The sequence below is a fragment of the Gossypium hirsutum genome, chromosome A10, assembly GCF_007990345.1.
Source record: "Gossypium hirsutum isolate 1008001.06 chromosome A10, Gossypium_hirsutum_v2.1, whole genome shotgun sequence".
Taxonomy (NCBI): Eukaryota; Viridiplantae; Streptophyta; class Magnoliopsida; order Malvales; family Malvaceae; genus Gossypium; species Gossypium hirsutum.
Window position 1 is genome coordinate 80,251,381 of NC_053433.1, and position 24,862 is coordinate 80,276,242.

A 24,862-nucleotide genomic window follows, 5' to 3' on the forward strand; every position below is an offset into this window, starting at 1 on the left:
AAATTCAAGTGACTTTAACGTAGAAATGGAGGCGTGAAAATCACTTTCGGCCTTCAAGTTGTTTAAGATCATATTCCATTTTTAAGTGATTTGCATAGACATAAACATCCACACGTGGGTCCCATTTTTCTAAAACGTATAATTCATATGTAGACATTGATTGAAGGAAGGAAATTCAGTATTTACTAACTACGGTCAAATTTTTTTTATTTTAAATCAAACGGCTGCCCTTTGACATCATTGCATAAGGATAACGTCATTCAAAACCGACTGCCAATGGAAAACAATATCTCCAACACCAAATCCTTTTAATCAATTTTACATTTTAATTCCAAAAGTTTTTTTTTAACCACAGTTAATTCGCCATATTATGTTTACATTTTTATTTTAATTATTAATAAAATATTTTTGTTAATAAAAAAAAGATAATAACTAAAATAATGTATTAAAGATTTGTCTTGTACTTGTTTATTCTTTTGCCAAAAGTTCTTCTTTTTCGTAGATATTAAAATTTTAAATTTTAAAACATCAAAATCAATTAAATAATTTGGTGAAATTTTTTTATCCTTTAATAGTTTCAGTCAATTTGTTATTTTAATATTAAAATTAATTAATTTCATCTCCTTCCAAAATTTTGATTTTAAATTTTAAATTTTATGTTTTCATATTAAATCAAATCAAGTAACTCAATTTTAATAATTATTTATGAGATCCAAATTTCTTTTGATTACATGATCATGGGTCATCCCTACTTAACTAAAAGCAAAGATTTCACCCTTAAAAAAAGAAAAAAAAACAAAGAAATCATTGCAATTAATTTAATTAATTAATTTCATCTTCCATGCCAATCAACAATACCAAAAATTATTTTCATCACTTCTTTACCTAAACGAAAAACAAGTAATTAATTTAGTTAATTGCAAGAATTTTTTTTTTGCCGAAGATTTGAGATTATAAAATCAAAATAAAATAAAATTTCATAAATAATTATTAAATAGGAGTATTTTGAATTGATTTTGTTAAGGATAATTTGAAACATAGAATAAAATTTTAAAACTTAAAAATAAAATTAATTTTAATATTATGGTAACAAATTGCTTGACTTTATCAAGAGATAAAAATATTTCAACAAATTTTTAATTGATTTTGATTTTTTAAAATTTAAAATTTCAAAACTAAAAACTAAAAAAAATTAAAATTCTCTACAATGGAATAGACAAGTACAATTTGAAAATTTTTAGTTCATTGTTTTATTTTAGTTTCCACAATTTTTTAATTTTAATCTGTAAATCTTTTTTACCAACATCAAGACTTTAAAAAAAATTCAACAACCAAATTGAAAACAATCTAAAAATTGAGTGATCAAAATAAATGTATAAACATGATATGAAATGTACAATTAACCGTCTTAGGTAACTAAAATGAAAATATCTTAAAATTTAAGTGAGGATATCGCAAACAATTTTTGCATGACGAAAATGACTTTTGAAAAAGAAACATACATGAATTACTGAATCAAATTATCATTATACAGTAGTTAGGAAGTTAGAAAGACTCACCGAAATCAAATCTTTTTAATTGCAAAAATAAAATAAAATTCTAATAATTGTAAATAATACATTTGTACAATGTTAATTTAAGTGGTTATTAAAAAATAAATTTAAAATAAATGTCAACCTCTTAAAAATTCACTTGTAAACTTCAAAATAGAAAAGAAAAAAAAACTATACAAACGGAGAGAAATAAAATATAAGATTTGAACTCTACTTCTGTATGTAATATAACCCCTCCCCCCCCCCCCCCAATGCAACCTAAATCACCTTCTCCTGCATGAACTAACAAACAAACTATAGAGAGTACAAAAGCAAAAGTAAGAAAATACTAAGCCTTCCACATGCAAGAAAAGGGAGGGGAACACAGTTTATTCTTAAAATTTAATGGAATGAGGGTCGACCTTATCGGCGGTTATTTTCTCAACCACAACCCCCTGCTCGTTTATCGGAAACTAAGCAGGAGGCAGAGCATCATGAAAGCATGGGATGGGATGATGGGGGAAGTATTGTGTTAGCTAGCTCGTCGTTCAGTTTCACTGGAAGTACTTGCATCTGCTTCATTATATCTGGTATGTCATTCAACCTGCAATATATATATATCACTTGTATGATATGATAACCAAGTTTGGGAATCCATAATGCTAACCAAGCAATGAGAAAAATTCAATAGCATAATTAACAGGAGTAGATTCGTTAGAAAATTCATAATTTATATGTATTTAAATATCTTGGTTCATATAACCACCTTTAATTGTTTCATTAAAAGTTTGAAAGTGAACAATAAGACGGTAGCAGCAAGTACAATTCTATTCGGATTTGGGAAATGGGGCATGAATATGATCAAGCAAACTGCCAAAGTGAAGTTTCTGAATAACAATTCAAGCAACTGGATTATATTTTAATCAAGTAAATGGAGTGTTTAGCAGATCATGTGACAAGAGAAAGCAAGTAACATTTATAGAAAGCCGAAACTTACTCGTTCATGATTTTGAGAATGTTGTCACGAGTTTGGCAGAGAAGACCAATATTTTCCTGTATCTGAAAATAGATAAAAACAAGAATCCCATAAAGCTGAAGCAAGCAATCAGACAAAATGCTGTTCACTTTTATATCAAACTCCTACTCACAGCTGATATTAAATGAAGATACTTTTTAAATAATGGCTATACACAAATATCTAAATTCTATCATATGAAGAAGCTACGTACGTATTTAGAACACATGAAATATGTAAGATATTGAAATAAAATAAAAACTTTAATTGGAAGTAAAATAAAATTTAAACACATAAATCATATTAAGAATACTAAATACACTATAATTGTTTATCATGATGTTGTTATTAATCTTGAGTTATTATAGAGTTGACTTGTGACACCAGCTCAATCAACAACATTATTAATATATATAATCAATAGAGATAATGAAGTATGCATAATAAAATTAAAATGTTAATATTATATTAAAATAAAGATTTAGTTTAGTGGTAAAATTAATGCTTTGTTAATGTAAATAGCATTTGTTTAAACCCAACCACATGCAAATTCTTTATTAGTTTTAAAATAAAAAAACTAAAACACCCTCAAATAATATAACTTATTTTAATTACTAAAAGACAATTCTATAATTTCTCTAATCGAGCTGGTTTCCAATTGACTCGTGACACCAACTCATTCAAAAGCTTAAATAATAATAAATATAAATATACAACTGATGCAATTAATAAAGTATGCATAATAAAATTAAAATATAAACAATATATTAAAATAAAATTTTAATTTAGTGGTAAATGAACATATTAATGTAAAGACACGAGTTTATATCCTGCCACATGCAATTTTTTTATATTTCCCTAGTCAAGGGTTTATTTTAAGTATAGATATACAATTCATTGAAGCAATAAAGTATGCATAATACAATTAAAATGTAAATATAATATTAAAATCCCACCACATGTAAACTTATTATTATTTTTTAAAAATAAAAAGACCAAAATACCTCCAAATAATATAATTTATTTTAATTAAGGAATAACATTTTAATAATTTCTCTAACTGAATTGGAGTCCGATTGACTCAGAGTTTAAATAATAACATAAATATTTGAAAATAATGATGCAGACCCATTCACTGTAGAATTACGAAAGCTTTTATTTAAATACATCAGAAGCACAAACTGGTTGAACAAATAAATGAATCAGTCAAGACACTTGTATTAGCCAAATAGAAATCATGCACTCCTTTCAATTTCGTCTAATCTTACGAAAGTTGGACAACAATGAGAAGTCATAGGTAGAAGACTGAGCCAGGTTGAATCCAACCAAATAGTTCTTTTTCCAGCACTGCTTTCTGAGTGCTTTCATATGCAGGGAAGAGTATGTAACAGAGATGATTTTTTTCCTTCTAATGTGCTTTAGTAAAATACTTTATACCAGACTTCATAGAAGTGAGAAATCAAGATGTCCCAAAGATAGGGTTAAGGGACCTCTCAATACCAATCATTTTCACCAAAAATATAGAAGGATAACATAAAACAATCTACTCATAACATCGGTAGTTCACCTGAAAAGCTGCAAGATTTGCAGATATTTGATTGAAGGCATGAGCATTCTGCTCTAGAAGTTCTCCTGTCACCCCACCAATAGCTGTAAAATAGCATAAAGCAGCTTTCCATTAAATTTCCAATTTTAACATCATAAAATATTTTAATCAAGCACCATAAATCTAAATTCAAGCTTTATTTGTTGCAATGATCAAGAAGAGAACATATACAATAAAAAATTACGGCTACTTCTTACTTCTCTTATAGACTATTTTTAGCCATGACTTGGACCCTTTCTTCTGTTACTTGCATTCTGTGACAAAAAATGTATCTATGGAAGAACATCAAATTTTCCTCTTCACTTTTCTCACTTTCTTGTCTTTATTAGAAATTGGTAGTTTAACAAAGCTCATAACAGAACATAAAACGGGAATCAAATAAGACCTGCCAACTAAAGCCCCACAGGCTAGGAAAAAGGCAGAAATAATGCTTCACCCCCACTGTCCAAATCCTTCAAAGTTTCGACGTCTTTTGTCAACATAAATTACAAAAGCATTGACAGATAGCTTAGGCTATGAACATCTAAAATCAGAACAATATGCATAGCAGGGATCAAGTAAATAAAAAACCCCAAGAAAGCATCAAAATGATTCAAAGATCAAATCTAAACCAATAGAGCACATCTCTAAACTTTGAACTACTAAGAGCAACTTAAAAATAGTCAAAGATAACACCCACCCCTGTATGGAATACCATCATCATAGTCCATAGGAATCATTGGGGGTGCATAAGGAGGAAGACTAGGTCGAGCTGCAAACTGAGTAGGCTTTGCCGTGGGATCAGCAACTCTTTCCTGAAAACAAATCAAAGCTATTCCTAAGCATCTTTTGGTCCACAAAACAGTCATAAATCATAAACTACAAATATTTCCCTATTTATTATTATGTCAACAAAATATTATCATGAATTGGCAACTTTGAAAGAAATTATTTTGCTTGAATCTAATATATTACAAGTCTAAAGATCAATTAAATCTCCATCTAACATATTCATCAAAAAAATATCTCCATCTAACATCTGTACCACAAAAATATAAAATACTATGTTCAACTCAATGACCTCCCTATGCTCAATGAGCCCTGCTCCACTACCTTTCATATACAAGAGAGGTTTCCGTTGTGAATGGAAGCAGTCATTCACGTCTCTCCAGATGTGCCCGTGTGAAAGAGGAAATAGAAAATTAAATAAAGATATGCTCTCTGCGAGTCAGTATCACAGGGAGAATATTTTACCTTTAAAGGATATCTAATATCTTGCGTTCTAAGAGTTAAACAACTGAGCATGCTCATAGGAGTAAAGAAAACAGATATAATTACAGTTTAGCACACAGAAGAAAGAAAACCATAAATCTCACCTTTTTGTCTTTACTTTTCCTGGCTATATTATGTTCTTCCTTCCTTCTCTTGCTATTTTCCTTTTTCTGCATAAAGCATAAATCGGATTGTTCTCTTATCACACATGTGCATGCAGGCGCACACACAAACACATATACTCTATATATAAAACACAGAGTAGAATTATGGAATCAAGCCAGCAAAATATAAATTGACTCCAATGATTACAGCTTGCCTCGTTGCAGCAGCATTTTAAGCCACTTGAGAAATATGTTCTACATATATGAGTCTATATATTCTAGAACTCAGGCAAACAGTTAAGTGATGAGTTTAGATCAACTTTTGAGAACAGTAACGCTTACCGTCATCCATCTGCACCGCAAAGCCACATCCCGGACTGTCTTATTTTGTAACTGCAGGGCGATTTTTGCATAACGAATTATGCTTGGCTCTGACGCATATCTGCAAGGAGATGCCACACAAAGAGAATCAGAATTAGAACTTGAATCCTCCCAATCCCAACAAAGGGAAGAAAGCTAAAAATAAATTAGGCTAATAACCAGCTCATTCGGTAAAATGTGGAAAAAAATCAATTGGATTATCCAGAACAACCGACAGAGATTTCCGACATTCAAAAGACCTCAATCCCCATCAAAACTCTTACAAGGAAGTTGTAACCATGCGTATTAGCTGCTGAACTATTCCATTCCCTTCCATTTTATAAATTTAAACACTCCCAACCAGTTCAAAGAAACGATAAATTCAATCAAGAATGACACAACAACAAAGTTCACATTTCTAGAACTATAAATTGAAATTTCACAAAAATAGAATTTCACCAAAACCCCAAAATCCCATGCAACCAAAAGAGCAAAGAAGACTCACTTTTTTAAGCCGTCGTCGAGGATAGCTTGCTCTTCCAAGGTCCAATCCAAGGAAATACCAGGGTTATGCTTCATACCCGAACCTGAGGTCTCTGGTACAGGATTCCCGTTGTTCAAGTGAGCTCCATTAAAAGATGACGCTTGATTCGCTTCTTGTTGATGGTTCCCCGGTGGGTTCGCCATCAATTTTAAAATAAAAAGTTTCCGATTTTCACACCTTTCTTTGGTTCCTACAGAATATAATGGAAACACAAAAGGAATTTTTTATTTAAAAGAAAAAGAAATGTTTTAAGTGAAAGTTGGTTCCATCCAGCCAGCTGAAGAGTTCCCGCCAGAAAAGAAGCAAAACCCAGATTGGTAAGGAATTGCGAAAACGAAGAGAGAAAAATTCAAAGATGGAGAAGGAAAAGAGTAGGGGTATGATTAGATTAGAGTGAAGGGAGCTGTAATTGTGGTTTTAGTTAGAATTGTATAAGAAAGGGAAATTGAAGATGGGATGGATAAAGTACAAGGAAGTGGAAAAATCAATCAAAATCAATTTGGGAAATGGGAATCTGTGTTGATTTGAAGTTAAAAAAAAAAAAAAAAAAACTCTAAAAGTATTACCGGAATTAACTTGTGTTTTTTAGATTTTTAAAATTATTATTTGCGAGTTCCATTCTTTGTATTACCGGAATTTGAGGGGAAATATATTATCTTTTATTAAATGACAATCTTGCCCTTTTTCAAGCTTCCAATAAGGAGTGAGTTTTTATAGAAAATGGAAAATATTCACTAATACTACAACAATCATTTGTAATAACAATACTAATACCTTTTAATGAAAACATTACTACTGTTAATGAAAACTAAAACCCTTATGTAATAAAATGTGTAGTAAAAGTTGATTGTTTATTAGGGAAATGAAACGGGTGTTGATTGAGTTCAGATTTTTCAATATCTTGATATTTTGTTTATTATATTTACATGTTGAAGTTGAGGTAACAATTACTAATTAAAAATATTTTAAAAAATAAATATATAAATTAGGAAAGAGCACTTTCGAGTCTCCACAAAGCAGGGATTGGGAAATGACATAGAAAATGAGGTTCCATACCGTAGTTGTCAGATTCCCAATTGGAGGTGCTCAACTTAATAACCCAACCCCTACTTCCAACATTTTTATACAACCTTCAATTATTACTTTTATTCAAATCTTTTTCTTAATTAATTTTTCAGAAAAATAACATTACTACTTTTAAATGTTTTTCTTTATATTCTTCAACTAGTAGTATATGTATTGTTTATTTATATAACTTGATAGATACGCCTCATCTATATTGACATGTATCTTTCTTTAAATTAAACACATGTACATATAACCTCGCGGGAAAGCAAGCATGTCCTGCGAGCTTATTGTAATCCGGCCAAAATTCATTCGAGCTTTGGATCGGTGATGTGAATTATCCTAACAACTACTATTATACAAACACCAAAATCTCTATGGTATTAATACCTAATTTTCAAGTTTTTTTCTTTAATTATTTTTCATTGAATTTAGCTTTTGATTTTTGGAATAAATTTATATTAGATAATTTAATTCATTATTTATTTTAAAATAAGTAGAGAAATTATAAAAACCAAAAGTTATAATAATAATAATAATAATAATAATAAAGTATGGTTTAAACTTTTATCAGTTGGGGCAAATAATTTTTAAACTCAAACAAAAGTTTAATTTTAAGTTTTTATACTTAAAAAACATAATTTATGTGATTAAATATTAATACATGAGAGTATAATGTATTTTATAATTTTAAGTAATATATATTTTTACTTAATTATTATATTTTATTATTTAGTATTATATCTTTTCAAGATTTTATATGAACTAAAATGATAATGCCTTTACTAATAAAAATAGAATATCAAGTTATATTTTTTTTAAAACATAAAATCTTTCCATTATGCAAATAAACTCATTTCATTTGTTAAAAGTTTCTTATTTCATAGTGAATAATAATATAAATTATAATGTATTATTTAATAATCAAGTTCACCTAATTAAATATTTTACAATATAATTAACTCATACCATGTCATATTTTTATAATGAATTTATTTGACATAATTGATTTTATAAAATAAATAATTTTATACAATTTTTATGTAAAAAGTAACAATAACAAATTTTAATTTTAATTAAAAAATTATATTACAATAAAAGTTTACTTAAAATATAACAAAGTAATAACCTATATGGCGATGTAAACATTTAAATTATGTTACATTGAAGCCACCTACAAACGCTTTACGCCCAATCATTCTAGATAACGCTTGCATCCTTTGTATTATCATGGCTGCTGGCACAGAGTTAGCCGATGCTTATTTCCCAAATACCATCATTGCTTCTTTTTCGGGAAAAGAAGTTCACAACCCATGGGCCTTTTACCTCCACGCGGCATTGCTCCGCCAAGCTTTCGCCCATTGCAAAAAATTCTCACTGCTGCCTCCTGTAGGAGTCTGGGTCATGTCTCAGTCCCAATGTGGCTGATCATCCTCTCGGACCAACTACTGATCATCGCCTTGGTAAGCTATTGTCTCACCAACTAGCTAATCAAACTTGAGCCCCTCATCGAGGTGATTCCTCCTTTTGCTCCTCAACCTACGGGGTATTAGCAGTAGTAAAACAAACTAAAATTAAACCTAAACGCAAAAAGATATGAACTTAAAAAAATTTAAACCTAAAAAAATCAGAACTCGAAAAAACTCAAACCCAAAATAACCCACCCAAACCCGACTAATTGTCACCTCTAATCAAAATATACATTTGATTTTCCCACCGATCAAAATGGTTAAAAGTAAACTATTCTGTCATATCTGTCTAGGGCATTTTCTCTTAGTTTAAGAGAAAAGTTCCCTTTATTCACCATCAACAATGTGATTCGGCCTTTGTGTTAGCTGTCATGATCCGACTTCTCTTCTTCTCCTCCCTCGGCACAATAATTTCAATTTTCGACCCTTTTCCTTTTCTTTGGCTTCCAATCATTGTATTCAGGGGGAAAGGAACCACTTCCTCCATTGGCCTTTAGTGTGCGGAGAAAATGTTGTTGCCGCCTAGTTGAATCTCATTGGGTTTTGGACCCTCCACACCAGATCTATTGTTTTTGGTGGTTGAAGTCGTTTGATGGCCATAGCTAGGGGTGTGCTTTCTTTGGTTCTATTCAAATTAACTGATCAAAGAGGATTCGTTAAAAGTTTTTGAAAATTTTAATTATCAATTACTTCGATATAAAACTGCGTAATTAACCTGTTAATTGAAATTAGTAGTAATATATTATAGACCTAAATCACCTAATATAGATAGGTCAAATATATTAGATATCAGCCCAATACATTATAGAAGTCCAAAATATAAAAATTAATTAATTTATAAATGTTGTTATGATGAATGTATTATGAAATTTAATCGATTAATTAATAGAGCTAGAGATGTTCCTGAAATATTGATTGTTTATTGTGACATCAGTTTTTTTTTTTAAAACAAAATGCAAAAACAACTCGTGTATGATGAAATGAAAATTCAAGTATTGAATTTATTGTCTATTGAGTTTTATATCAATTGATGTTGTTATGACTGTAACATTTAGGAAGATGTTGATTCAAACATGTTTAAAGTAAACATTATATAAAAAAAATACTAAATTAAAATTTTACTAAAATTATAGCAACTGATACCATTAATTGAATAAAGTAAAATTTATTCATCTAATAAGTAGTCTTGAAAAACATTAATTTTTATGAAGCATAAAACAAACATTCTAAATGATATCTGGTAAGAAAATTTTCAAAAATTTACTCCAATCCCAAACTGGGCCAAGCTGAACCAACCCAACATCCTAATTTACTATAACAGAAAGTTTAACATATCAAAAAACTATCCTAATATTTATAACTAAATATAAATAAATGATATACTTGAGGTATCAACTTGCAGCCAACCCTAATATGAAAATATCTTGTTCAAGGCCCAACTTTTAGATAAGTTTACTAATAATCCAATATGAAAATACCTTGTCCAAAGCCCAACTTTTAGATAGGCCTACTAATAATCTAATATGAAAATATATTGTCCAAGGCCCAACTTTTAGATAGGTTTACTAATAATGGGCTGCCAAGAGAGGAAAAGAGTTCAAATTCGTTCAAGTAAAACCCTCCCAATAAATTTGAACTGTATTCAAATACTCAAACACTTCCACTTCTTCCAACCAGCCATTTATTGATAAAAGAGACCCAAACTTGGATAAATCTTGCCCCGTGTGTAATTCTCTGGATCATCTCTTTCTTTAATGCTCGTTTGCTAAAGCGATATGGTTGGGGTCGGAATTGGGATTTAGAGTCTCAGATACCCAATACATTGGTTGCAACCTACTCCACACCCTAAACCATAAAGTAACTTAAAATAATGGAGTATTTGGATCAATAGGAACAATAAATGTTTTGAGAAAGGAGAAACAAGCCCCATAGAAGCAAATGGAATTGGCCCATATAATACTTCTTTAAACTCTATTGTGTTACCCTCACTTGTCAGCTTGTTCCGGTATAACTATAAATATTAGAAACAATAACATCATAATGGAGAAATCTCTTCTTTCCACAAATAAATTGTATATCTTCAATCCTACCCTAAATTATCCTATAGAAAAGCTAAAAGTTCAACCATTTTCTAACTACATAGCATATATTTTTCCTTCTGTGTAAAAATAAAAATGAAAATAAAATACTTTTGAGGCACAACTTAACATTTAAATTTACAAAAAAAGTATTTAAACTCTATAATGGTAAAAAGAAGCCAACAGATCATGCTGGCCAAACCTGGGAGAGATTTCCCTGTAATTGCTATATCTGTATGAACCTCGATAAAATGGGGACTTCTTAGCCACTTTCAATCTTCCTTTTTTTTCTTTTTAGGTGCCTTCAACACGAGGGGCCAAAAAGGAGGAAAACTGTGCAAGTTACACCACAAACAAGGTGTCAAAAAATGAAGCAAAATAAATTGATTCCACTGATAGTTCAAAAAGAGAATCAATAGTATGTCATATGTGCATTGCACTGTTAGCAAACACCTAAATTACTCAAACGGGTGTGAAATCAGATATGGGTATATTCAATTTTTTAAAAAGTTTATTTTCTTTTTTATGTATTTAGATGGTTTTTGGAGGGTGATACTTTACACCCATCTCCCAATGTGCCTCAGATACAGGATGATGTTCCCTGAAACTATCAATGACAACCAACAGTTCAAGTCTTTGATAAAATTAAAACTAGGTCCAGATTTCACCTAGTAATACATAAATTTACTATATATATATTAATTTACAAAACCAAAATACTATATATGACTTAAATAACTGTCACCTGAAGGATAGGGGAAAAAGTTGTTCCAGCTTGTAATACTGAGTCCGCTAGACTCAATTTCTACAAGAATATTATAGGTTCTTTTTGCATCAAATACACTACTGCTGCAAAATGGAAACTGGACAGTAGTTACCTTGGAACGGACATGACGATGATGGCGGTGAAAAAATTGGACGAGTCTTTGGATAGCAAAAGCACTTTGCTTTATATGCCAACATAGAAAACCCACCATAAACTTCCATGCCATGTCCAAACTAAGAAACCCGGATAGAAAATACCAGCTCAAAGTGCTGTCGCCTTTTCCCCCCATGAAAGTCAGTAAGAAATGTTGCAGACTTACTCAATCTTCCGATCTGCGTGACTTTTGCTCTTGATTAGCTGATTAAAACAAAACATTAGATTTACTAAAGGTTACTGTGAAGGTGAAACAGTTAATGGAGCAACAAAACAATAGATTCCATGCATGTCCTTTGGCCTACTACAGTTTTGTACATTTTATATGCCGCCTGGTTAATGTAACTTAGCAATGGAGATAATTCATTATGTTAGTTAAACATGTTAACATTCTCATCCAATCCATTCAAAAGGATAAATCGATTTAAAACAAGAGAATTAATCCTGTCAGAAAACTATCTAATGCAAGCAATGTGATGGTCAAGAAAAATCATTGCCAAAAACACACTACACATTTCCCCCTATGGCATTTGCTATATGGGTCATATTGAACCACTGTGCTCCATTAAAGACTATATCTCGGCAACCAAGTAAAAGGCAAGGTCTATCAATCCTCTTCCTTTTAGTCTTCTGTTCCCTCTCTTGACATGGGTTATACATATCATGCATTAACTCGCATCTTGTCACATTGGCAATTGGGTACTCATTTTCACATGTCCAAGCATGATAACTGTATTAGCCTTTCCAATATAGAACACCTTCATTTTGTCATTAGAAAAAGAGACCAAAGAAAGAAAAAGAGTTTTGAGGATTCATTGGAAAGTAGTGAGTTGAATTCATACATAGCCACTACTCATAATTCCGTAAATTACTAACCTTGTATAAATATTTCTTTCTGAGTTTGATTGCAGAACCTACACATCTTTTCACATGGATTTTCAGAAGCTTATCATTGAAAATCTGCAATAGATAAGAAAAAGAAGAATACTTGAAATTAAAACAAGCATCCCAGCCATTGAAATAAACAAAGGGAAATCTTCCCCTTTTTCATTTTTAAGTTCTTTCTACAACAGAACAATACAAAAAAAAAACGGATTGATAGCAGTCATTTCCACTTTAGAGAAGTTGTACATAGAAATTAACCCTTCCATAAAAAATCGTCACACATCTGGAATTTAATGGCCTATGCTTAGCAGAGAGAAAGCCTTGAAAAATAACAGATAATACAGGAAATAAAAGGGCCATAAACATGGAAGTGTATGCAGTCACTACACTAAAAACCTGAGTTCTGTGGTAAGTTAAATTTCACTTAAGCACAAAAAGTAGTTTCTAAAAAAATTCAGTATGGAACCAACTTGGAAATCAATCAAGCAAAATGAGTGAGCTCCACCAAATTTTACTTGTAGGGCTGCAACATAGTGAAAGTTAAATCATCATGTCCAAGCTGAGGTATCACTTTGATCAGCACCAAATCCATCGGGCATGTTTTCAAATTTCTTTCCAACTTGTAGAAGTTACAGATGGGTAAAATAAAAACAATGCATCATAACAAGAACGTTTTCAACTTTAGGTAAATTTAATAAATCCAACTTGAGAGGGGTTGTGAATAGAATGGATATTCAACGCTGATCATGTGATGTAAGTGGAAAGACAGACAGGATGATAGTATAACTTAATAATTTTAAGGGACTTACCTTTATCATGTCATCTATTGAATGGGTTTCCTTGATAATTTTTTGACGGTTCATGATAAGAATAGCAGCTACACAAAATACAGGCAAATTGTCATCTCCTTTCCTAGTTGATGAGACAAGACCGCAAATTTGGAGGAGATTATTTTTAGACAAAAAATTCCTTGTCAAACCACAAAAACGATGAGCTGCTGCTGATTTAAATCCAGCATTCTCAGACAAAGAATGCTTTGATTGTAGGCTGCCCTTTATGCCATCATCTCCACTTTCTGGGTTTTCTTCTCTAATTTCTTCCCCCAAATCCCTAGGAAGTTGTACAACCAATGCTTCTAGACAAATGTCCTCTAAATCGCAGGAGGCAGATTCGTCAAAATCAGCTGCCCACATCATCTATATTGAGGTTGATATTCTCAGTATAAATCTCAAAAAAATAAAAAGGGGGGGGGGGAAGAAAATGAAAAGCTAAATATAATTCATGCTTATCATGAGAAGCTCTTGAGATATACAATTTATTTTCTTAACTTCTAATAGGCTTATGCTCCATTTAAAAGAAACCATGCTCATTAACTGCACCTCAGACATTGAATTTGAACTTCACAATAAAAAAAGATGGAGTTATTCAAGATTTTGAGATTCAATTAAAATGCAAGCCAATAACACGTCTTACATGCTATACAAACAGCTTCGCAGTGATCTCTCATTTTACAGGGCTAAGGGAAATCTGTTGGAAATTTTAAGTAATTTCCTGTTGCCCTATTCTTTTAACTTTATAATGTAAAAGCACCCTAATAGATGCAGTACTCAAAAGTCAAACCCCAAAAGTTGAACTCAGGACCTGCATCTAAAAATACCATCAGTCCAAAGAAGGAGTTGTCTAGGTAAGACAACCATGACATATCACAATAGGCAGGCTCATGAAAACTGCAGAGGTGCAAAAGAAGAAGGGGGTAAAAAATTTCCAGAAATATGGGGCCCAATCAAGAGTGAAATAAAGATAAATAGCAGCAGCGATGCTCTAAATAGGCAACAAAATCAGTGCTAGAAGCTTTCAACCTCACTATTGTTAGCTTTGTGCTCAATCAGGCAACAGTCATGCCACTTCAAATTTTAACACAATGCTTCTTTTTTTCCTAGATATATTATAGCATAGTAGTACCATAGATTGCAACATCATGATAGCATTAAATGAGACTAAGTGCACGGACCTCCCACATACGAAGAGACTCATTGAATGATAACTCTCGCCGAAATAGAACAAGCAGCATTGGAAATGCAAAATGAAGGCTTTCAGCACCTATATTTGAGAGATGTGCGAAAATTTCCCTGTCTGTAAACTCCAAAATATGCCACAGTGCTTGCAGCTGCTTCATCACTCCAGTTGGTCCATCAACCTCAAAATTTTCACGCTGGAGGCATATGGAAAAGAGGTGCAAGTATTAAAAACCTAAATGATCAAGAGAAACATATTCACCAAGTTTAAATTACCATTCTCCTAATGAGCATCTCAAAGCACCAAAATGCATCTGCATTATCCTCAAAGAGCACAACAAAAGGAGACAGCAAGTCACTCATACCTATGATCAAAATTCAAGTAAAAAAGTTAGCATTAGATTTTTAAAACTCAAAACCTAAAGTTGCATCTTCACACCTTTGGACCAGATAAATAGCAATTCAATAAGAGAAAGGTCCGGCAAAACATGTTATGAGCAGAAGACAAAAACCTTGACAATAACCAGTTGTAGGATCAACCCATGCATAAACAGCGAGAATATCAGACATTCTAGCTAAGTTTCTTGTATCCTTGTAGAAATCGAGATGACTATCCGTTCTCACCACATCAACAACTGACAAAATAAGAATCCTGTCAGCTAAGAAGAAAACAAATAAACAAAATCCATTCAATGGAATAAGGAAAGGGGAAAATGGTTTGAGCCGTAAATAATGTAAGTTACCTATTCGGTGCAGAGTCCAAAGCCATTCACTTACTCTTTCTTCTTGGGCAGCCCCTTCTTGTGATCTGGTTGCATTTACAAATGGTGTTTCTGGGACACTTGATATGCTTAATCTGTTCACTGTTTCCGTTTTATAACTTACACTGTTGGGTCTGAGGACTGGCTCATAGTCATCAGAATAGGTCACCAACTCAATTTCAGAGTTATATCGACATGAGACATTTTTAGATAGTGAGGATGAAACATTTGATTCCATAATTAAATCAGCATTGTTATTGATTTGAAAACTATGCATATTATCATCCTCAAACATCAATTTATATTGAGCAGAAAACACTTCCTCATTTGCATCAAATTCTTTCTCATCTTCACTCTTCTCAAACAAATCTGTTACTGGTAAGGGGGGGAAATCAAAATCACATTCAGTTATGAAATCTGACCCATTACAGTCTACCCCTCTTTTTGAGGAACAAGGACCACATGGAACAGAAGTCGATGAAGAACAAGAATAGTATGCAGCACTGTCAGCGTTTCTCCTGACACTTGTAAGGTCACCAGAATTACTAACATTCACTCTTTGGTCAATATACGAGCTATCAGAACAGTTATTGCCGAGATCAGAATATTTCTCTCTTTTATCAGTATCATCAGTGGAAGCTTCTCTACACTCTACTTTTGCTTCTTTGGAGGGTGTCCTCATATCCATAACTTTTGAACCTACAGGATAGGCAAGTGAACCAGTTCCCATGCTTGAATGCATTGTCTGGCATTGCTTTATAAGGTCCTTGTAACGTTCCCTGCATAATTTCCATAAAGCTATTAAATATTCAGAATGAAGCAAAACTGAGCCTTGAGCTGAACAAAGGATAGTTGTATACACAAAATTCCCAGCACCATTGAGAAATTTTCTGAAAAGAAAATTTCAACTATTAAAATAAACAAGTCATGAACTCTGGATGCATAGACGGCACGCATCTCTAAAAATTCTTAATCAACTTTTCCAAATGAATACATATTATGGATATATTTCTTAAATAGACTAACATATATGATTTTTCTAACCAAAGCATAGAACTAAAAGTTCTAATCAAACCTGTAGATAGGTCCTAAACTTATTTAGATTGTAAAGAAATTTGAAGTGAATTATAGATGGCCTTAATGTAATTTTATCCAGGAAAAGGGTACTGTCCTTTAATTTTCTGCTTTCTTGTTGTATTCTCAATGCACTGCTATTTGAGCACTTTTCTCTGCACTTAAAACCAAAGTATGTTTCTCTGTGTAAAGTTATTGGCATTTGAAGGAATTTGTAGCTTGCAATAGCCAATGAAGTGGATAAGGATACAAACTTCATTATCCTTAAATAATAAAGGCCAATATGGGCAAAATTGCAATCCTTTCTAAAAAGAGCCTGTAAAAGTTTATCTAAATGGAATAAATCATAGCATAAAAAATAACACTTCTCTAACAAACGACACCTTTCAATTTGCTTGGATAGCTATTTCCTACATATGACTGAGCATATTTATCTATCAGCTAACAAAAGAAAAAGGAGAAACAATGGACAGTACAGATAATCATCAAAAATAATGATGATCAAAAGCTAACATGGTTGAAAATGGAGTATGATTACATAAGAATATTTAACTGAAAATGATATTCAGTTACTTTGACTTGCAAGCAGAACAGCCTAAGATAGGCACTTACAAGGAAAAGACTATTAGAATATAAAGTGGAAAAGAACAGGACTAGACCTCCGGGCTATCCTTAATTGCCTTCGGTGATCTGCAGTGCTCCCCAATGCATAGCAACCAAGAAGAAATTCCCAAACTTCTGGTCTTATAGATGGATCAACCCCCTAACATCATCGAGATAAATTGCAGTTAAAGTTTTGCACCAACTGCAAAAAATGCAGGCATATGCATACAAATTTGAAGGGGAAAGGAGATATGTGGAAAGCCACATTTCATCTCCCAGCTGTTAATGTCATATAAGAAATATGGCTAATTAAAGAAGCACTGGAGAATATATCAGACTACCTAAGAACCACTAAGGTTCAGAAATATACCCAGAGTGGATGAAAAGATAGAAATATGTACGGCAAGCATCATGGATGTAAACAAAACAAGGGAGAAGTGTCATCAAGCCTAGAGGTCTCTGCAGGTTGTAAACCATACAATGTCTCGAATCCAAACCCAAATGTGTTTACAATTAAAGCACACAAGAATTTGAAATGAAGCAGGTTAAAGAAAGCATCTGACCAAGCCAAAAATTAATTCGAGACATATTAGTCTCTTCACATTTTAGAACTCAAAAACTTGGAAAACTTCAAGAAACTAGTAACATAAAAATACAAATGCATATAATTACCATATCATACAAGGTACTAATTGACACATCCTATTAGAGTTGGGACAGGTTAATACCCCCTCTAAAACCATCCCATATGGTAAAGCCCTGATAAAATTATAATGCCATATAGTTCAGAAAGGCATTAAGTATAGGTATTTTCATAGGTTGGGGGAATAAATAAAAAGAATTTGCATATAAGCATGACAAGATTTAAAAAAAAAAAACAATTTGGCAGGAAATGAAGAATAATGATTGACAGACTCTTAACATTGGTATTATTTATTTCAGAGACAAAAAGAAAATCCTTGAGCAGATCAGATCTCACCATGGACACAATCGAAATTCCATGTCCACAGGTACAATAGCAATACCAACAGATTCCAGAAAAATGCAATAAGAAAGCACAAAAATTATATACAATCTAGTTCAAAACAATGTTGGAAAAAAGAAAAGGAGAAGAGAAACTAAGACATACCCCCAAAATAATCAACTTGAGTACTTTCTGAAAACCAGAAACCTTCCCTTCATTATCAAAAGTTGCCTGCCACTTCTCCGGCTTAAGCATCTTGCCTACCTAAATCATAAGCACCTAGTTTATCAACAAGGAAAAAGGGGGGAAATTACCATAGCCACACCATAATCAGAAAAGGGAAACCAACGAAGGTACATTTTTGTGGAAACCAAATTTTGAATAACCAATGAAGCCACTCTCTTCTTTAATTATTGAAATTATTAAAATAGAAAAGGCGAAGAGCCAGTAAAGAAACATTTCAATACATGGACAACAATCGTTATTCATGGTCTTCCACTGCTAAGACCCTAACACTGCAATGCCTTTGAAATCACATTTTGTGGTCTCAACTCATATTTTCAGAGACCATGAATTCTAAATATATCTCTATGTCATTGAGAGCACAAAATTCAATGTTTGGACACGCCAAGTTGCTAATCTCCTTTATAATCTATGCTTAGTTGCATTTGACCGGCATCTGCCCTTCCCTTGCAATTCAAACTTTTGCCTTACATACAATTCAACTATGAAAGGTCTAACCATTCAACAAAGGGTCCAATCACTAATTATTTATTTCGCGCTTGCTCAATGCCTTGAACTATTGAAGCTGAACATTTAACCACTTAATACTTCACTATTGTAATAACATCCATTCTCATTTCAAAAAAAAAAGGAAAAACAATAAACAAAAGAAAACCCTAGCTCCTGACCAAGGATCTCATTTGACCAAACGTTTGCATCTAAGACCTAATAAAGTTTTTTTTTTTAAAGTTATAATTCAATGAGAAACAAACAATATATAGGAATTAAATTTCGATTCTATGAGAAACAAAATCGATTGATTGTTATTTAACTCATAGAATATAGATATGTATACAAAGAATGTTAAAGGAATAATCTTACAGCTAAAAACAACCTTGATGGAAGAGTGGGAAACGCAAGGATCTCCAATGTCGCGAACAACAGAACCAACTTTTTGAATATTGACGGCTCCGGCAGCGGCGGCGGCAGCTTTTCCAAAACTCCATTGATTTTCCTTATCCCTACAAGACATTAAACTTAGAAAAACAACTACCACCTCCGCTTCCTTTTCTTTTTCCTTTTCTCTTTCTAAACCACCATTCAACCTCCCTCTTTCTTTATAGTAACTTCTAAGCAATGACGATATAATATCACATAAAAATCATATATAAATTTTGGGTTTTCAAAACCGTTTTCGTTCGATTGATCTGGATCCCTCTTGTTTGATTGTTGATCGATTCCAAAACGCATTTGAAATCCGTTATAAAGATGTGAAAAAAACAAGAGAAGAAGAGAAAAGATATTTGTGAAAGAGAAGGAGGAGCTTCTCCTCCGTCGCCATTTTTACAAACACCAAGACCGTTCTCGTTTCTCTTTCTTTTTTTCTTTTAATTTATTAATTCATTTCTCTGATGTTTCTCCATTTTCGGTTTTCTCTTTTCCATTTTTTTCCCTTTCGGGTCTTTCCTCAGGTTTGATTTCTTATTTTAAGTTTATTTTTGTTTGTTTTCCTTTTTTCTAATAAAAAAAAATGGCTATTCAAAATCTAGGATATATATTTTTTAATTTCATAATACGTAAGGTAGTCAATAACGTACCAACCCCATCAGCATGTTTCGATCCAAATTTATTAAATTTTTTAATAATTTTTGTATGTATCTAATATTTGCTTTTTTTGACATTATATATTTAAATATTTTTTATATATATTTATAGTTTAGTTTTTAGTTTCTTCATAAATTCTATATTATTTTGGTAAAAATTAAATTATATATTACATATACATGTAAATATATTTTAATTATATCCATATAAATATATTTATCTCTAAAGATAATTTTTAAAATAATTAATTAGGTTGATAAAAAATTGAAAATTAGTTTAAAATGCCAAAATTTTACACCAATTGGTACGCACTAGTACAAGTTGATATTGACTTAAACGAGCCGGAGTACATGAAAATGGTCAAAACGCACCAAATGTTTTACCCAAATGAAACATAGACTATGTAACAGCCTGGTTTTAGCTAAATCGGAACAGTGGTTTCGGGACTACGAATCCGAGGTCGTAAAATTATTTTAATATTATTTTCAGTGTTTATAGCATGTGAATATGTATGTGAAAATTTCGTGAGCTAATTTTATCGTTTAATAGCTCAATTTGATAAAAGGACTTAATCGCCTAAAATGCAAAAGTAGCATGTTATAAGTTAAAAGTACTTATGGCTTATTAACTGAAAGGTCCTTATGATGTTATTATGCCATTGATAAGGTTAATGGACATTAATGGCCTTATATTATATGTTTCATAATGCTTTTTATTAAGGTTAAATTTATAAAATGTTGAATAACATAAGATAAATAATAACAAAATAGAAAATGGTGTTCATCTTTCTTTCCATAAGAGAAAATAAAGCTTTTACACTCATTTTAGGGTTCGACACTTACAAGCTTGATTAAGGTACAGTTTTAACTCAGTTTTTGATGATTTTTATGTTTTTGTGATCGTTGCTTAGTAATCTAGCTAGCCCGTATCCTAATTTCTGAAATTTTTGATGAATTTGTGAGTTGCCATTGATGAATGCTTGAGCTTTTGAATGATTGTTGATGAATTTTGAAAGCTTGATGATAGATATTGAAGTTTTGTAAAGTGATTTTTAGTGAAATTGCATAAAAGGAACTAATTTGTGAAAAGTGTAAAATGTGTGTTTAAATGTGTGAAATATTGGTAAATATGGGCTGTTATGGAGCCTATAGATATTCGGCTAGCTTAGGCTATATTTAATTTCTTGAATTTTGTGTTTTTATGAAATAGAAACTAAATTGAGAAAATGTGAAATTATAGGGGTTAATGTGTAAAATGTCTCAAATTGTGTGCTTTGGATGAAATTGAATAAATTGAGGAATAAAAGAGTTAATTTTGAATTTACATAGATCCTGAAGGAAAGAAATCGGACTTGGATCGAGGAAATCGAAAGTTATCAAATAATCGATCCGATTTGTCTATTTCGACTACAAGGTAAGTTCATATGCAAATAAATGTATTTGAATTGAATTATATATGTTTTATTATCATTGAATTGCTATGAATATCAAACGAGCATGGATCAATGAAGTTACAACATTTGAAAGTCCTGTACGAACCCTAAGAATAGTATAGGATACTAATATCATGACATTAGGTTACCGAGATGTGATTACATATATGACCATGTCTGGGACATTGGCATTGTATTGAGATTACATGTAAGGCCATGTCTAGGACATCTGCATCGTTAACCGATTTCATGTAAGACCCTGTTTGGGACAGTGTCATCGATATGTAATAACATGTAAGACCATATCTAAGATATGGCATTGTACGAGCTTATGTAATTTTCGAGTATCCTTAATGATTCCGAACGGTTCAATGGGCAAAGTCAAGTCAAGAATGAATATGTGAATGAGCTAAGTGACTCAGGTACGTATGAAATTCATACAAGTATTGAAAAGAGGAAATATTGATGAACTCGATTAAAACATTGAATATATGTTCAATGAGAAAGGTTTGTGAATTTGAATGAGATTGACCATGTTAAACATACTTGAATTGTTATGTAAATGTTCATGTGATGACTTTATTTGTATATGGCTTACTAAGCTTTTAAAGCTTACTTTGTGTGTTCTTTCCATGTTTTATAGATTATCAAAGCTAGCTTGGACATCAGGGATCATCAGGAACTATCATCACATACTTGAATTGATATGTAAATGTTCATTTGATGACTTTATTTGTATATGGCTTACTAAGCTTTTAAAGCTTACTTTGTGTGTTCTTTCCATGTTTTATAGATTACCGAAGCTAGCTCGAACATCAAGGATCATCGGGAACCATAATCACACTATCGACTACTTGTTAGTACTTTTGGAGCTTTGTATATATGGTATATGACATGTATAGGCTAGTGTCATTTTGGTATGTTTTGAGTTATGATATTAGCCATGAGATTTGGCTTGTAAATGTTGATATGTAAGGCCATTTAAGTTGGCTTGAATTATGGGTTTAATATGTGATACATAATATGTATATAATGTCTTATGTGTTGGCTTGTTTTGGTTTAGTATGTGGTTGCTATTATGGTTAGTTGTAAATTGGACTATTAAGATTGGAACAATGACATGCTGTGACTTGATTATGTGATGTTGAAATGGTAAGTTTTGTGGCATGAAATAGATGATAAGGTGATGATGAAATGTATTTAGAAGTTTTGCAAGATTAATGATTTTGGTATATTGTTTTGTTATGAATTTGGTTGAGAATTTAAGTAGTGAAATGGTTGATTATGAAATGGCATGAAATGTTGTGAATTGGCATGTTTTGACTGTCCATATTTGTGATGAAATGATACCATTTTGATGGCTAGGTGAGCATGAGAAAAGGGTGGCAAATTGGCCTTGCAAATGGCCTATTTTTGTCCACACGGGTAGAGACACGGGCGTGTGTCTCAGCCGTACGTGACACACGGTCATGTTACACGGTCGTGTGTCTCCTAGGGTACCCTTCGAATTGAAGTCAGTATACCCTACAATTTTGACACAGCTTAGACACACGGGCGTGCCTACTGGCCGTGTGTGGCACACGGGCTGGCATATGGGCATGTGGTCGGCCGTGTGACCCAACCCCCCTTAGATTTCACACGGTTTGGTATACGGGCATGTCTTCAGCCATGTAGTAGAAGTCAGTATGTATGTCATGTTTTCACATGGCCTGTGGCACGGGCGTGTCTGATAATCGTGTGAGGCACACAGCTTGTTCACACGGGCGTGTGACCTTTTAAAGTTTAAAAATTTTATAAGTTTCTCAAAGTTTGTTAATGTTATCGGTTTAGTCCCGAACCACTCCTAAGCATGTTTTAAGGTCTCGTAAGACCTTAGAAGAGACAATATGATTGAGATGAATGTATTTTGTTATTGAAATACATAAATGTTTGTGAATGATATGTATTGATCAGTAATGCCTTGTAACCCTATTCCGGTGATGGATACGGGTTAAGGGTGTTACAGACTACTTGGTATTGATTTAGGACCAAAACGGTACATACCAGTCGATACGATATCAGCTACCATGAGTACAATACAAATTACAAATAACTATCCATTGATAAACTAAAATTTGAATTAATGCATAATGAATTGAAAATTAAAATATATTTAGACCTAAATCAAAATAAATTGAAATACACTCATAATGACTTAAACTCAAGTAATATGAGAAAGTACTCTCACCTAGCACTTGTGCATGGATAGACTTAGGGTGCATTTGCTTCGCCAAATCTTAGATTGTGTTGATTATGGATGGAATATAAGATTACCTTATTTGATTTTTTGAGTAGAAGTTGTTATGGGATTTGAACCTATGCTATTCACTTATTGTTTGGTTTATTTGGTTTGAATGTAAAACTCTTGTGATCGGTTCATAAAATGTAAGATTACCCAAAAGCAAACTTTACTAAATTGTTGATAGATTGTCGGAACTTACAAAAATAAAATCTACTTAAATAAATGAAATTTATAGATAACGGTGAGTAGGATCAAATCCACATAGATTAATAATAATTTTATTCCTTTAACTAAAACAAATAAAATAAATAAAAAGGGGTTTTGATTTTAAAGAAAACCTAAAATTAAAATCGAGATTTGAAGAAAATAAATTCAAAACTTAGTAAAAAAAAGCAATAATTAAAAGTTTAGAGAAAATTAATATGACGAAGCTCTAGTCAAAGCAAAATCTCTGTTTGAGTTCAAAGATGTGATCATTAATATAAAGATCATCTTCATTATTTTTTAATAAATTGGTTATAGTTGACGACGATCACCTAGCAACCTAAGGATACAATCTACATGCAATGGAATGAAAACGAACAATAAAATAAATAGAAATAAAACTAAAAATAACAACTTTGGAGTGTTGATTCCATTCCTTTCTTTAACCAACCATTCTCACACTCAATTATAATTCCAATACAATAAAAGTGCATGATGGGGTTGAAAGGTTGATTGTTGTTTAACATAACTTGCAAAAAATGCAAAATAGTTAAAAGTAAATTGAGCACTAAAACTAAAAGTTCGTCGAAGAAATTCTAGAACTCTCAATTTTCCGTGAGGCTTAAAGTTATTTGAAGTAAAGATAAAATTATAGTGCACAACCTCAACAAAATAGCTATCATCTTGCACTATTATGTCATCCTTAACCTCTTCCTTCGTGACTTCATCTTTTATTTTCTCTTTGACTTTATTGAAAGTTTTGAAAATCCCCTTATTGTCCTCTCTGAATTTGGCAAAACTTTTTGCGAAAGAAAGCTTTATCATGAAAGACTTTGGTTCTTCGCTATTAGGCTGACCAATTGACTTCTTGAG

General features: G+C 31.9%; 2 protein-coding genes across 8 annotated transcripts; both read right to left on the bottom strand.

The window, feature by feature from the left end:
• Positions 1-1,551: 1,551 nt before the first annotated feature.
• On the bottom strand, positions 1,552-7,022 carry LOC107896910 (uncharacterized). Its single transcript, XM_016822211.2, has 7 exons — positions 6,374-7,022; positions 5,851-5,950; positions 5,509-5,574; positions 4,833-4,947; positions 4,115-4,197; positions 2,530-2,591; positions 1,552-2,136 (listed from the first exon to the last, which is right to left on the bottom strand). The coding sequence occupies exons 1-7, from the start codon at positions 6,553-6,555 to the stop codon at positions 2,025-2,027; spliced, it is 720 nt and encodes a 239-aa protein (XP_016677700.1). The 5' UTR covers positions 6,556-7,022; the 3' UTR covers positions 1,552-2,024.
• A 3,965-nt stretch (positions 7,023-10,987) lies between these two features.
• LOC107896909 (rab GTPase-activating protein 22) lies at positions 10,988-19,990 on the bottom strand. Of its 7 annotated transcripts, none has more exons than XM_041078868.1 (11): positions 19,363-19,990; positions 18,411-18,509; positions 17,338-17,441; positions 15,587-16,383; positions 15,356-15,478; positions 15,120-15,208; positions 14,840-15,040; positions 13,638-14,024; positions 12,820-12,903; positions 11,903-12,147; positions 10,988-11,357 (listed from the first exon to the last, which is right to left on the bottom strand). In XM_041078868.1, the coding sequence occupies exons 1-10, from the start codon at positions 19,498-19,500 to the stop codon at positions 12,106-12,108; spliced, it is 2,064 nt and encodes a 687-aa protein (XP_040934802.1). In that variant the 5' UTR covers positions 19,501-19,990; the 3' UTR covers positions 10,988-11,357; positions 11,903-12,105. The 7 variants fall into 7 exon arrangements, with proteins under 7 accessions (XP_040934802.1, XP_040934801.1, XP_040934803.1 ...); XM_041078867.1 differs by having other exon boundaries at positions 18,411-18,505; positions 19,350-19,950; XM_041078869.1 differs by having other exon boundaries at positions 18,411-18,505; positions 19,363-19,949.
• Between the last annotated feature and the right edge of the window lie 4,872 nt (positions 19,991-24,862).